Below are 16,734 nucleotides of genomic sequence, written 5' to 3'. Positions count from 1 at the left end.
ACATCAGAATTGCAAATACATTCTACAAATCCTCTAATTTGTTTAAAAAAGCCCTTATATCAATACTCCAAAGACCAGTTTCCTGGGTTGAGTGGAGTCTCAGCTAATCACCTAATTTGTGCTAAACACTAATAAGCACTTCAGAAGATGTAACTATTATGCTTTTAGAAAATTATGGGTGTACATAATAAAAGCACAATAAAGTCTTTGATGTGCATTTTCGCCTTGCATGTAACCAGATTGTCTACTATTTTGGTGTTCTTATAACTGACTCTTTATTGGGTAATGCCGTGAGTCAACTCAAGTGCAATGCAATTGCATGAACTTGTACTGATTAAGATTACAGATAATAGCCTGTTTTGTCAAGGTATGTAGAACTATCCTCTACATAACCTAAACTGGTCATATAGTATCTGTCTGTCCGTCAATCATCAATATTGATGTATTTGGGTTCCAGACATAGTCAGAAATGTGAAACTGAAGGTTTGACGGTCATGAGTTGTTAGGTAAAGTTTAGAGTAATGTTACTGTAATAAGGTTGGGTTAAGTTTAATAATGTACAATTTGACTGCCTTCTGGTCTAAAACTATTTCTGATGGCTGCTGAACATATCCACAGCCTTTTTTGAAATTTCTCTTATGGTATCTTTTTATGAACCAATTATGATTCTATGTTTTTTTGCTCTGTGATTATGTATTACGGAAAGCAACCTAATATTGAAGCAAAAGAACCCTGTAGGGAAAGTTTAAAATTGAGATTTTCTGTGTGGCATCTTATGTTTAGACTTAAACCCCTTGCTAGTGTTACATAGAAGCCATCTTTTCTACTAAGTAAATGATAATTTATTTTAAATTCCCAGAATCCAGATTGTAGGGATTTATATGTTTAATGCTTAATAAAATGTTCTGGTAATCTGTCAAGGAGATTAAATGAGCTCAGAAAAATCTTCACCTTGTTTGGGTTCATGTGTATACGGAGGATCAGAAGCAGATCATTTCACACATTTCCCCAGGAAGTTTGAGCGTGAAAAGTGGGCATTATGTATTCTTTTTAAAAAGTCAACACAAAGATCAGTGTTTTTTGTATTGTACCTGTGCATGTGTACTCTATCTGTACAATTGTAAATAGATAATTACTGAGTGTTTTGCTTTGTATGTTTTCTTGATATCATATTATGAATCCTAGCATTACATTTTAATGATGGTGCCCCTATCCTTCTAGTGGCAAATAACAAAGCAAACAACAACTGTGATAAAGCTAACTGATATTGTATGCAATGTTATCATTAAGTAATTGCACACAGGAATTGTTGTTTATTTGACGATATTGACTAATAGTTTCACAGGAAATATTTACAGATATGAAGAAGCTTTATGATTTCAATACTAATACACGCTGATGTATTTGTCAAACAATATGCATTCCCTTATATTATCATGTATGACAGTTACAGGTTTGAAACAGTACAACATAAAGCTGCCGTCAGCGTTTTCATGACCCTAATATTTCTAATATGATATATAGAGTTGCGCCGGAGGATGTATGTAAGTACTTGTTTTTTCTATTTATGTTTCATTCTGTTGTGTGTTTGCCTTGTCTAGGTTTTCTAAGCACAGGTGACCAAGCTGCTAAAGGAAACTATGGATTGCTTGACCAAATCCAGGCTCTGAGATGGATCAAAGAAAATATTCAAACTTTTAAAGGGGATCCCAAGAGAGTAACAATATTTGGATCTGGAGCTGGGGCGTCGTGTGTTAGTCTGCTGACACTGTCTCATTATTCCGAAGGTAAATTCAAATAATTATTAACATTTTAATTTCTGGGTGTTTTAACATGTTTTTGTTGGTTTTGTTTTGTTTTATCATAACGTTTTCAACAAAGAGACTTAGCTGGCCCATCTAAGACCAAAGTTATATACGTCCTAAGTATATCAGCAATTCTTTGATCTGAGAGAGAAAAAACAATCTTTATAAGCAGCTTTTAAATCTTGAACCTGCTGTCTAAACACAATACTGATCACCAACATGCACAAATGTACCACCATCCAAAAACAAAATATTTTAAAACAAAGGACTTGCATTAGAATATGGACAAATATTAGTGCGTAGTGTAAGAAAAATGTCATTTTGAATACACATGGATGTTAGTGTGAGATACTGATGGAGATAAGCCTATCTGACTCATACTGTTAAATGATTCATCATGTAAGCAACTGCAGGTTACAGTCTGCTAAAGGGTCCTCTTACTAATTCTGACACTAAATGGGAGACAGTCAAGGGATGTCTCATTAAGATTAGTTTTCCCATGTTTGTTAGTAATCGTACACACTCTCAGTAGAGTATACAAAGGTCCCTTGTGGGGTTGGTCTTCAGTGCGATTAGAAACCCCAGAGCATGAGTCACTATACACTGTACAAAAAATTAATGTCAGTCACAAAAGCATGAACAAATTCCATCCAGCAGTGTTTGTATGTCAACCAGTATTGAAGATTTACCAAATGCTCACAAGACTTCTGCCATCTCAGGCTCTTTCAATATGACTGAGAGGTTTGCATATTACTTGTTACAGAACACTGTGTAATGCTTACAACAAACCCATTAAGTTATCTTAGCAGTAACTTGTGTTGTATGGCAGTGATATATTTTTTATTCACAAAGTCCAGCTATAAATCAGCTGGGGAATGTAACCAAACTAGCCATTACTGAATCCTGTGGTTGTAATAGTCATAAAAACAAACAAATAGTGCTGTTTCACTATTGCCAATAAATCGGAGCATCAGTATTGTTACAAATAATGATTGTATAACTATTGCACAAAGATTTGGATCAGATTGCTGTTGTGCATGTTTTTAATATTTCTCAAGTGGGAAATTTACTTGAACATAAAATACAACAGGTTTTTTGGCTTTGTGTTAACTATATTATAAAAATAAAAAAGCAGACCAAATTGTTTTAGACTAACTGTACTCTTGTGAAATGCCAAACTTCATATCCTAATTTGTATTTATTCCATCAGATCTTTTCCAGAAAGCAATAATACAGAGTGGGACTGCATTGTCAAGCTGGGCGGTTAACTATCAGCCTGCCAAGTACACCAGGATGTTGGCAGAAAAAGTTGGCTGCAACATGCTAGATACTATTGATTTGGTTGAATGCCTCCGAAACAAGAACTACAAAGAACTCATAGAGCAATATATTACTCCAGCAAAATACCACATCGCCTTTGGGCCCGTCATCGATGGGGATGTAATACCAGATGACCCACAGATTTTAATGGAGCAGGGGGAATTCCTTAATTATGACATCATGCTTGGGGTGAACCAAGGAGAAGGATTTAAATTTGTTGATGGCATCGTGGACAGCGAGGACGGGGTGTCGGCGAATGACTTTGATTTTGCGGTGTCTGATTTTGTGGATCATTTGTACGGCTATCCAGAAGGAAAAGATACCCTTCGGGAAACCATCAAATTCATGTACACCGACTGGGCAGATAAAGAAAACCCTGAAACACGCAGGAAGACTCTGGTCGCTTTGTTCACAGATCACCAATGGGTGGCTCCTGCAGTTGCTACAGCAGATCTTCATGCTCAGTATGGCTCACCAACATATTTCTATGCTTTTTATCATCATTGTCAAAGCGACATGAAGCCCAGTTGGGCTGATTCAGCTCATGGAGATGAAGTTCCTTATGTGTTTGGAATCCCAATGATTGGGCCTACAGATCTCTTCAACTGTAACTTCTCCAAGAATGATGTCATGCTGAGTGCTGTGGTTATGACCTACTGGACAAACTTTGCCAAAACTGGGTAAGTTACATGCTACTTTGATAAAGTATAGCAATACTAAAATGAGCTTAGGAAACTAATTGCCAGACATTTACTGATCAGTATGTGTTAGGTGGATGGTTGTATGATGGTGGAAAGAAGAACTTGGCAATAGGCTTAGGAGCCTATGTGTGCAGCAGCTCTTCAGCACTTCAAAAGATATAGACAAAATACATCTGTCAGTTGATTTAATGGTGTTCCCCATAGATGCATGAGTGTATTTTTGTGAAGTTTATGTCAAGACAAAATTATAGTATTTCATGCCTAGCCTATAATAAGGTTTATATACATTAGAATGTTTAAGCTCCATTGCTCAAATAGCCAATCTCAGGTCCCTTATTGAGTGATAATGGAGCTATTTACATTGTAAAGTTAAGCCACCTATTGAATGTGGGCCTTTACTAGGTCTTTTATCATACACATGTTTAACTATCTGCCCAAGGTCTGTTTAGAATTTCCAGTGACCATTGCCGATCCAAAATCTAAAGCCAAGGAGCTTGTCATGGAATGCTGTCTCCAAGCACAACCCCAGTCATAAACACAACTATAAACATTTAAACATACGATTGTTCCTCTGCTGACCAATGGGTCTTAATTTTTTTTAGCACTTCAACAGTTTTAGCAATTTTAATATCTTTATTGTGTGACCAATAGGTTTGCAGCGTTACAAAATTTTCCCGATCATTATCACAATAAATGATCATCTGGATCTAGATTTTTTTTTTTTTCTTTTAGATCATTTTTTAGATAAAGAAAGGAGCAGTTATAGCAAAATCAACAATATAGTATAGAATAGTATAGAACAAAGAAAATATATATTTCACAGAACTGTATTCTTGTCAACTTCCAAAAGTAGTATAATAGCACGTGTCCAAACAGTAAATGGACTGTAACACTAAATACATTTTAATTTCATTGAATGATGTTGAATTAAAAAAGATAAAGAAGAGAACATTGTCTGCAATCAGGAGTCAAACTCAGTTATACCGACATAAAAATATAGATACTGAATGTTTTACTGGAAAGAAACATATATTGCTGCTATCACAGCAGTCCCTCAGTTGAAAGCACACGCCACACACTTGTCACTCCCCCGGGGCTTGTCCTACATGTCACATGACATGCAAAGATCTTTTCCTCTGATGGGAACTAGACTCAACCGTAAGCCTTTGACATTTGTTTGACAAGTAAGGAAGGTTTCCTAGTGTGGATTGCTATATGATGCTGCATATCTCTGACTTACTATGAAATAACAGTATAACCGATGTATCACTGCAACCCCAGTGACTAACACCTTCCCTGTAACATTTTTTTTTTCTAATCTATGTTTTGTATAATCATTTTGATTGCAAATCTGCATGGTCAAAGAAAGATTATTGCTGATCATTATTAATGTTGCTTTGTGAAATCAGTTATGGTTTATTGTCTATGTTGGCGTGGCATTTCCTGTTGTGTTTCCAGATTTAGTAGCAGGGAGACAAATGCATAGTTATTTTCTATGTTGGACTGGTTTCAAGAACATCTGCAAAGAGATGACTTTGCAAGAGTCTTACATTTTTATGTTGTTTAGTCAGTATTAACCAACATGATTTTGCCCTAATTTTTCTTATATTATCAGTAGTCTTTTCTACTGATCACCATTATTTAAAATAAACAACAATAAAAATCTGTAATTTTTTTTAATATTAAATCAATTAATTTGATTAATTTTATTTATTTTATTTGTTATTTTACCTGGTGGATCTTTACTTTCATTTTCAACAGACAATGCTTCAAACCCTGTTTATGGCCTCTTCACAACCGCCTGTGAACTGACTGCTTGAAAAGTAAAGGGTTCTCTTCTGTGGTTTAGGGCAGACAGTGTTCCCTGTGGCTCATCTAATAAAAGCACTGCTGTTTGGAGTGCAGGGTGAGCAATGCCAGTGTGTTTCAAATCCTATTGAAACCACAGTGTCTGTCCTCTACCTGCAAATGGTGCACCTAAGTGCACAACAGCTTGACGCTCCAGTCTGCAATTCTAATAATCTCTGCATAATTTTAACTGCAAGAAAAAAGCAAGCTGAAGCACTGTGTGTGTTGCCTGCTGGTTGGCTAATTCTGGAAGTCACAGGTCAATATATCTGTATTTCCCTTCAAGGGAAATTCAAATCTGAATATTTTGCAAATCCGTAATAAGGTTACAGGCAAAGGACAGATATGTCAATATGGCAGGCATGCTTTATAAAAGAAACATCTTTGGGTTTTTCGGTCATCACTCATGTATTCCAAGGTTGCAGCCTGACATCTCTCCTTGAGACACCCTGTGAATTCACAGCAACAGAAAGCATTCTGGGAAAGAAGACCACATGGATCTACTTTTACATATTAGTTCTAATGTTGTATTTACAGCAATGGGTGGATGAATAACTTATTATAAATGATCAAAACAACATTGAACTTACACACTGTAAGTATATTATTATATTTTAACAGGTGTTCTTTAAATTAGTTATAATTGTTTTACATTTATAAAACCAATACAGAAAAAGGAAAGATACTCCTAACAATTTAATGTAGACAACAGCATAGTTTTAGAAATTCCTTCAATAATAATAATACAGACACAGATAATGGCTAAAGAAACGGGGCTAAACTGAGTTCCCTCAGCTCTACTGTATCTAATGTATGTGTCCAACAGCACTCACAACGTTGTAACTTATTAATCAAATCCCCACCTCTATTTGACAGACTGATCTTCTCTATACAGGAGTCCCCCAAGGGTCAGTCTTGGGTCCTCTCCTGTTCCCTCTCTTCACCCGCTCCCTGGGCCCCCTCAACGCATCCTATGGTTTCTCATACCATTTCTATGCTGATGATGCTCCGATTTTCCTCTCCTTCCCCACCTTTGATTCCACCATGCCCTCCCGTATCTCTACCTGTCTGTCATCTATCTCCTCCTGGATGCACTCGCATCACCTCAAACTCAACCTCTCTAAATCTGACCTCCTTTTCTTTCCCTCCTCATCCTCCTCCTCCCCCTCATCTGATCTCTCTATCTCCATTCCTCTGGAATCTACCACACTCTCTCCCTCCTCCTCAGCTAAGAACCTCGGAGTCACCCTGGACCCCTGCCTCTCTTATTCCCAGCAAATCTCCACTCTGGCACGCACTTGCCGATTTTTCCTGAGCAACATACGAAGAATCAGACCCTTCCTCACTAACTACGACACCCAGCTCCTGGTCCAGGCCCTGGTACTCTTCCGCCTAGACTACTGCAACTCCCTCCTGGCTGGCCTCCCTGCGTCCGCCACCCGTCCGCTCCAGCTCATCCAGAACTCCGCTGCTCGCCTGGTGTTCTCTCTGCCTCGCTTCTCCCACGCAACTCCACTGCTCCGCTCACTCCACTGGCTCCCGATCACCGCTTGCATCCAGTTCAAGACTCTTGTACTCGCCTACAGATGCCTTGACCGGACTGCACCCAGCTACCTCCAGACCCTCATCTCTCCCTACACCCCCACTCCTCCTGCACTAGAAGACTGGCTGTACCTCCTCTACGCTCCCCTGCCTCCAGAGCCCACTCCTTCTTCACCCTCGCCCCGCAGTGGTGGAATGACCTTGCTACAGATGTCAGGAATGCCCAGTCCCTGACCATCTTCCGGCGCCTCCTCAAGACTCACCTCTTAAGACAGCACCTGTAGAACTCCTCTTTTCCCTCTGGACACTATCACTCTTCCTTAAATGCGCTTTACTTGCTCTTATCTGCTCCCTATTTTACTGTATTTAATCCTGTACTTTAGAGTACTGTAATCTATCACAAGTGTTATTTAATCTGTAGTATTTTGTATTTAATTATATCCTGATGTAACTATCACTGACACAGTTATCTGCTCCGTTATTGAATCGTATTTTGTCATACTTGTACTTGCTAGAACCGAAGTCATTGTATTTTATCTTGCTCTTAATTGTATTAATACTTGTACTGTGATTCTTGAACTGTATTTTTGTTTACGACTGTAAGTCACCCTGGATAAGGGCGTCTGCTAAGAAATAAATAATAATAGTAATAATAATAATATACTGTAAAATTTCAAAGAAGATACTGAACCATGGTTGGCTGTGATATAGTATCAGGCAATGGCATAATCCATATTTCTATTTCGAATGGCTGCTTTATGTTCAGCTATTTGTATTTTAAGAGCTCTTTTTGTCTGGCCAATATATATAAGACCGCATGGGCATTTAAGCATATAGACAACAGGCTTTTGTGTCCATAGTATTGGCACAGTGCACGCAATGGCCACAACGAAAATTGCCATCTGGTTTGCTAGGTAGCCATTTTTTATTTACATATGGAGAATGTACTGTATGTACTACCCTGTCTCTGCTGTTCTGAGCTCGTCTAAAAGTGATCATAGGGGGCGCTGTTTTAAAGGTGTTAAGTTGTTTGTCACTTTCCAAGATGTGCCAGTGTTTAAGTTATGTTTTTAATTGCACTCGTCTGTGAGTTATATTCGGTGGAGAAACAAATACAGTCACACCTGTATTAAGAGACCACTCGAGGGACAGTCTAATAGTGGCCTTTTAACACAGGCGGTCTCTTAAAAGAGGGCCCATAACTTATGAATTTTCTATTTGTCTCTGACATGCTTTCCTGTAATAATGTGTGTCTTACATACACTGTAAAAGCCAGAAGATGTAATATGAACAAAAGGAAGTATGTAATTTAATAACATTCATTTAGATAATGCATTTACAAAACAAATTGTTTGGTGAAAGTAATGAATGCTTGCCTGTCTCAGGTCACACAAAATGTTTTAAGTCCTTTGCAAATTTCAGTGGCTGTGTCTGCCTTTCAGGTACGTACGTGTTGATTCATTGCATCCTGAAACCGACGCCAGCATAAGCATAAGCTCTCTTTCGATTACCGCACACATTGTTTTCATACTCCTATAAGTACGGCTTGAATGTTCCCTTTAAGCTTGCCTTTAAGTCTTAAGCCGCTATATCCTAATTATGAGAACATTCTGTTAAGTTAGCAGGAAAGAACAACACAACACAAAAAGGACACATTGGAAGCTACCTAGTTCCCAGGCATGTGTGAGAACGAAATGCAAGTTAAAGTAGCATCTGGGGGAAGTGATTGCTCTTGTTCGAATAATGAAGGTGAAATAGAATCAGCAAGTCAATCAGGTAAAAAGAAGCAACTTTGTTTAGTAATTAACAGTTTAATTAAAATATTGAATTGGATCAAAACACGGTCATGTGAACAAAAATAAAAACCTAAAACTTCAAGCCCTAGTTCTTTCCGTTTCAAAATGCAGTATCTGCGTCTTTCTAGTGCCAAATTTTTCAGCAGTTTTTCGGGCACTTCCTGTCTTTACAAGTTTAATAACTTTAATTCTGTCATCTAGGGAGGACCTTTTGTTTCTCCACGTTTTCTCTATTCCTTTACAAGAGAGTGCTGTTGTTTTGTTGATTATGGATAAAAGACCACTAAAATGGTTACCATATTCCTTTGAATTTAGGACATACCATTTAAAACCATATTTTTCTTATAACAATAGCCTTGTGTAAGGACGCTTAATACAGGTTTGAGTCCGTTGCTGGGTAAGAGAATTGTGGTCACTATGTCCCTAATTAAAGGTGGTCGCATGAGCAGGTTTGACTGTATGATGAATACTGTCTGTTCTATCCTTATTTACAAATAAAGTATTTCTATCTGTGTGTTTTGCTCTTAAATATGCTCTTTCAATATCATTTAATCTATAGCCTCTCTGTGCAAACTTCTCGCTCATCTGTATAGATTTATTTTCAAACTAGAATTTTGACTAAAAACAAAAAAATGAATATATCACCCCTGTTTTAGCCTCCTTGCACTGGCTCCCTGTTCAATATATAATTGATTTTAAAATCTTATTTTTGACCTATAAAGCCTTGAATGGAGCAGCACCCAGCTATTTGCAGGAGCTACTGACCACGTATCTCCCAAATCGCACTCTTAGATCACAGGAAGCGGGGCTGCTCGTTGTTCCCAGGGTCAATAAAATCAATATGGGAGGTAGGGCTTTTTCTTTTAGAGCCCCTAAACTATGGAATGCTCTACCTCCATGTGTTAGGGAAGCTGGGTCTGTGGGTATTTTTAAGTCTAAACTTTAAACACATTTTTTATAAAATGGCATTTTTATCATAGTGGTTTTAATGATTATTTATTTATTTATTTATTTATTTATTTATTTTCTTCTTCTTCTTCTTCTTATTTGTATATTTTGTGTTTTATTGTGTTTTTATGTATTTATGTACAGTGCCTTGTGATACTTCGGTATGAAACGCGCTATATAAATGAAATAAATAAATAGATAAATAAATAAATATTTTGTTGATGTCACTTTACTGTATCTTACAATGAAGCATATATATTTCCTGTATTAATCTACCATTTTGATAACATTAAAAAATGAGCTTATTGTCTACTTTAAAACAATATTTTAAGACAACAGGGTTATTGACAAGAAAAAGGTGAATATTATTTTTTTAATTTTATATATATATATATATATATGTGTATAACATTAAAAAAATAATATATGTGTGTATCTATCTATCTATCTATCTATCTATCTATCTATCTATCTATCTATCTATCTATCTATCTATCTATCTATATATATATATATATATATATATATATATATATATATATACAGTAATTTGTATTTTTTTTGTTTAAAGCCCTTGGTTCAGGGGCCAGGAGCAAGGGGTTTCTGCCTCATCCAATCTTCAGTCAGCTTGCTACTTAAATCCCTAATCAAGCCACCTTTCTTTTGTATTATTTTTGTTCCTCTCATTCACCTCTCTGCAACTGCATCTCCCTCTGGGGGACAGGCGATGCTCAGCATGTATTCAACATGTATTCAGAGTGATACGTAAGCATGCATGTTTGGGCATATATGAATACCTACATATATACATTTTTATGATATTTTATTTGTAAATATGTGTTCACATGAATACACAATTCACCAACTGACCTAAACGCTGTTACAAAGTTGTGTCCTGTCGGGAGAATATGACATATTAAAAATACTTGTGTTCAAATATGATTATATATATATCATTTTTTTAATGGGTTAGCCACGTTTGAGGGAGTTAAGTTCATTTTTAAAAAGGAATGTAAAATAAGTAAAAGTGTAATAAATGCACAAGTGGAAAGACAAATACAGAATGTAGCTCACATATGCACAATAGGGCCCTACTGTAAATAGAATAGACATTCATCATGGCATCATTTACAAACATGCAACCTGCAATCAATCTATTTACTGTACTGAATAAATATATTATCATTCTTTATCATTTGTTTTCTAATACTAATCTACTCTGGTTTATGACACATAATCTAATAAACTGAAATGTTAAACTATTAAGATGGAGGTCAAAAGTGCATATTAAACACCGAGGATGGAAGTTGCCCACTTGAAGACCCCAGAGATGTACCCTACTTAGTTCAATCCAGACGGTTGTCATGCTGATGCGCTGGTTAGACCGCACCGTGGTTGATCCCCGGAGCATTGCAGTCATTGTGTGTGCTGTTGCGCTGGGGAGGCAAAATAAGCTGATATATATATATATATATAATTTAACATAATGTAATTAAAGAAACTACAAAATGATATTACAAAGGTCTACCGGAATACATAATAGTAGTATAATATTTCATGTTAGATTTGGAAATGTCACATTTTTCAATTGTTGTCAGTTTTTCGTTACGTATATGGAAAACTACAAAGTGGTATGTAATTCAATATGTTAATGTAACTTTATTCAGCATGTTTCATTTATGAAGCTAAATTAGATAATTATACAGGGTGATACAGGGTGAGTTTATACACTTTATACTACCAGGCATATTTTTTACAGTGAATTCTGTTATTAGAACCTACAGTACATACTGTAATGTAATTTTGTGGGTGATGTTTTTATTTCTGTTATTAGGTTACAAGTATCAGGTAAAGATATTTATTTTTTATTTGAAAGTAAAATGCTCTTTTAGTGAGAATCCTTTTTTCTTAAAAGTGGATACAAGCCCAGAAATTCATATTCATTATTGACTATTGTGAGTATTGTGAATTAGTCAAATGCAACAGACCAGAAGGTGATCATGAATCGGAAAGCAGGATGATAACTGTATTCCTGTTGTATAGTTCAGAATCAATAATGTTACTTGCCAGATTGAACTTTAGGGGACCTGTGATTAATGGGATTGATTGATTGATTTTTATGTACTCTGTTTAAGACATGTACATATTTGATAGTGCAGACATGTATGTGGTTAATAATGTATTTATCAAATTTTCTATTTGGGGTATTTTGACCTATGGATCATTTTTTCATATGCCATTTATTCCTTAGAGGAATTAAATCTAATTTAAACTGGGTGAAGGTTACAGGGGTGTGTATTTCACCATGCACCATGTACGAACTACAATGGCCTCAGTCTAGCCTATTTTGACATTAAAAGTGGAATGCTTTGATCTGATTTGAGTTTCCTTATGCTATTGAGGAAGATTTCTTGATTTAGGCTGTGAATGGTAGCCTTCAACCTAGACTTGATGGTCTTCACCAATTTATCTTTAATACTGCACATCAGGCACTGGTTTCTAGTAACTTTCCACGTAAAAATACAGGTTCTGTGTACTTTTAACTCCATTAAATCACATATGAGAAATCAACCAATCATTGTTCAAGATCTATCAAAAATATTAGCTTGTGAGCAGATTTCATTTTGTGATTTATAATAAGGTAATACATTGTGTGTACAGTAGGTTTTCTCTTATTATGAGAGACATCATTTCACACAGTTTGAGCAACCAGAACCTCGTTTCAAAGTCCTCTTGCCCAAACTGCGCAAGATTATATATCCTACACAAAACATATTACATGTAAATGTAAGAATAGAGTGTGGTACACTGACACACATTCCTTGTTATTATGTAAGTTTGATGATTAATTAACAGTCTTTAACAACTTAGTAGCTCAAGGGATTATTCTTATACCTATGTATTTTTGGAATCCCATATGGCTGTGATTTTGTTATAATTATCATCAATTGGGGTTTGTCAGTAAATCGAGGCTATTTTGTAAGGTTATAGTTTTTCTTTTAAAAATATATTTAAGGTACATATAAAAAGAAGATATTACAGCTATCTAAGATCTGATAAACAATCACATTTTATTTTAAGGATGTACTCTTTTAGATATATAATCAACAATGAAATAGTTACATTTTTTAAATAATCAATATATGTTTCTGTTTTATTTTAGTGACCCGAACCAACCTGTTCCACAGGACACAAAATTCATCCACACAAAGCCAAACCGGTTTGAAGAGGTAGCATGGTCCAAATATAATCCAAAGGATCAACTGTATCTGCACATCGGTCTGAAGCCAAGAGTTAGAGACCATTACCGAGCCACAAAGGTAGCCTTCTGGTTGGAACTCGTGCCGCATCTGCACAATCTAAATGAACTTTTTCAGTATGTGTCAACCACCACTAAAGTACCTCCACAAGATACGACTCCATTTGCATATACTAAACGAATTCATGGAAAAGTATGGCCCTCGACTACAAGGCATCCTGGCATGACCCAAGCCAACAACCCGAAACAAGCTAAGGATACTCGGAAAGCAGAAGAGACCACAGTCATCATCGAGAACAAGCGTGATTACTCAACAGAATTAAGTGTCACCATAGCTGTGGGGGCATCTTTACTATTTTTAAACATCTTGGCTTTTGCAGCTTTGTACTACAAGAAGGACAAACGGCGCCACGAGACACACAGACGTCACAGCCCTCAGAGGAACACCACAAATGACATAGCACACATTCAGAATGAAGAGATTATGTCCTTGCAGATGAAACAATTGGAGCACGAACATGAATGTGAATCTTTGCAGGCTCACGATACTCTGAGACTCACTTGCCCGCCTGACTATACCCTGACACTGAGAAGATCGCCTGATGACATTCCGCTCATGACACCTAACACCATAACCATGATTCCAAACACTTTAGCTGGGATGCAGCCCTTGCACACCTTCAACACCTTCAGTGTCGGTCAAAACAGTACCAACTTACCCCACGGCCATTCCACCACTCGGGTATAGTTCAAACAAGGTACTTGCTGGCTTTCAGCCAAAACTGTAAAACTATATATAAACAAATTAACTCATCACAGAAGTTCAAATATTATTTTGTTACAGCACCTTCTATAAATGATTAGAGATGAATTTTAAAAACCTGTGAAATGTGAAAAGTGAATGTCACTCCTGAAACATTGCGTTGGATTTCTGCTTTCTAACAAAGGGAATAAACTGAGCACCAGACTCATTTGATACTGTTCAGATTACTGACAGAGACACAAAACTACACACAAAGTAGATTTCTGTATGTAGCAAGTGATTACAAGGTGATTAACTGCTTTGTATGTGCCATTCTCTGTATGCCAAGGACATCTAACAAGGGATTCCCTCGTGAAATAGTGAAGATCATTCACAGAGAGACGCCAATGGAATCTGATTTAAAGAAAGGCCTATGCAGTCAAATGGTTTAGTTATGTGCAAAGTGAAAAATTGCCAGCCTGAATTGTATTTAAGAAACTTTATAAAAAAAAAAATAATAATAATAATAATTAAAAAAAAATGTAAATAGTTGTGAGTAAAAAAAGAAGAAGAAAAAAGCTTTTATTGTTGTTTTGAGTTTAAATATGGCTTTTAGGGAGCTTGTGCTTTCAGTTGTGATGTGTGTAAATATATTGGTCAGATCATCTTTTTAGTCAAAACAATGGTTCTCTTTATTGTGTTGAAAAAAAGTCAAACTTTGAAATGTTGCTTATTTGTTTGAAGACATATATCCTACAGATCAAACACATTCTTTCAGTGTTATATGACCTTTCTTCTTTTCTGATTACACTTGTCGCATGTTTAAGTATTGCTTACAACCTGCATTTCAGGAAAGGCTTTGTTCCCTATTATAAACAAGAGGTAGATCCTGAGGGAATAAATACAGTTTGTTATCCAAGATTATGTACGATGAGTACAGTAGAAGAATTGATTTATAGGTATTTAGTTGGCTTTATACCTAAAAACCTTATGTTTTTTTTTTTGTTTTTCATGATCCATCATGTGCTGCTTAGTATAGTTTAAAATATAGGCCTTTTTAGCAACCTAAACACTGCCTCAGCTTAAACAGTAACCAGCATCTTAATGGACATAAAAAAGGCAGTGGTTTTTGGCAACGACATTAGTTAAATATGTTTGTACAAAAATGTATTTGTTAGGTATTTCAAATTGTCATATGCTAGCAATATGTAAAGTATTGTGCCAGGCTTGTCATATTTTGGGTTTAAAAACAAGCTAGTGAATGAGTTAAAGTGAACCAGGAATCCAGATATTGAATTATGTATCCACTTCACACAAAGTCTATTGGAAGATAACTGGAATACATTTGTAAATTCAAACAAAGATGCCCAATTTGGCCTTAGATCCTTTACCTGAAAAGGCATGCAGGGTTTTAATGTAGGATATTAAACTATATTGTTTATCTTATTATTGTTTGCATTGTTTGTGATGATAGATGATATTTATGGCTGGACCCGTGTATACAATTTTCAGCAGCATTTTTAATAAAATATCACAATATTTTCTAATAGAGTGTTTTATTTATTAAACATACAATTCATTCATTAAAAAATGATTTACTCCTATTGTTCCTTTTGTTTAGCTTTTGTAGAGAATTTTTATCACCACCCGTACAACAACACCAATTCTAATCCATATGGTGGTTGTAATTTTATACTGTGAGCAAATATTCAGCTTTTTTAATCAAGTGCTCTTGACTTTATTAATGCAATACTTGTGAAAATGATTACTGTTGCACATTTATTAAATTAAAAGACTGCATATGTTGTTCTGCTGATATAAGCATATTTAACCCAATTGGAAATGGTCCAAGAGTAATCACTATATGAAATTCTCATACACATTGCATTTTATCAAGGCTGATTATCAAGCAGCACATACTTACATATGTATTAGGTTTTGTTCAATGTATACTACAAACAGATATTGTATTGTTTTTATACCAATTAATAAAAGTTTGTGAATACATTGGTGGATATGGTGGTATAAATCCACTGATGTATTATATCACTGCATTGGGCTGAGGGCAATATATTTAAATCCTCACATCTATAAATGTCAATATTGTTTTTAATTATACAGAAAGTTAATGGGCAGATCAGCCAACATCAAGTAGAGTTGTCATTATCCCACTGGTAGATGTCCTCTAATAACTCATAAGACTTCCTAAGTTATCCATATACAACCTAAAATTGTATTCATACACAAAAACAAGTCTTCTAATTATTAGAGCACTACTTTCACATCTTCATGTTCCATGACAGCTAAATTATATCTATTTTGTTACTACTGGTGCAAATAAATCATCCATGTCCTGTCTTGTTCTTAACTCTGGCTCCTGCACATAAAGCCTGTAAATTGGTTATATTTGCATCCCTGCTATCTTAACTATTTGCCTTTAGACCGGTATTCCTAAGCACTAATCTCAAAATAAGTTTATTCTCAAATAAGACTGCACTACTGAGGTATTAAACCTACTGTGTTGTAAATCCAGCAACTTCTTTTTTTTTTACCATATATTATCTAAGCACTGTTCTTGACTTCAACCAAAATGATCATCTTAATCTTTATTGCCCTGAAACATCTATATTGCTCTAAGAAGAGATTAAACAGGTTCCATGTTTAACAGCAAGCAGTTCCTTGACCTTAAAAATACTACAATAAAGTCTAGATATCTGCTGTTGCACTGAAATAATAAGTGGCTGTGACTGTAAGTCCCTGGTTGAAAAAAAAC

At 35.8% G+C, this 16,734-nt stretch overlaps 1 protein-coding gene across 2 annotated transcripts in view; it reads left to right on the top strand.

The window, feature by feature from the left end:
* The window catches only part of LOC117406182 (neuroligin-4, X-linked-like), a 69,836-nt gene extending 54,328 nt beyond the window's left edge, over positions 1-15,508 (top strand). For both annotated transcript variants that reach the window (XM_059030028.1, XM_059030029.1), the window contains 3 exons: positions 1,602-1,787; positions 3,016-3,805; positions 13,124-15,508. In XM_059030028.1, coding sequence (XP_058886011.1) covers positions 1,602-1,787; positions 3,016-3,805; positions 13,124-13,967 — 1,820 coding nt within the window. In that variant the 3' untranslated portion in view covers positions 13,968-15,508. The remainder of the gene's footprint in view (positions 1-1,601; positions 1,788-3,015; positions 3,806-13,123) is intronic.
* Positions 15,509-16,734: the final 1,226 nt, after the last annotated feature.

Source organism: Acipenser ruthenus, chromosome 9 (genome assembly GCF_902713425.1).
Source record: "Acipenser ruthenus chromosome 9, fAciRut3.2 maternal haplotype, whole genome shotgun sequence".
Taxonomy (NCBI): Eukaryota; Metazoa; Chordata; class Actinopteri; order Acipenseriformes; family Acipenseridae; genus Acipenser; species Acipenser ruthenus.
This window is presented reverse-complemented; position numbering and strand designations above follow the sequence as displayed.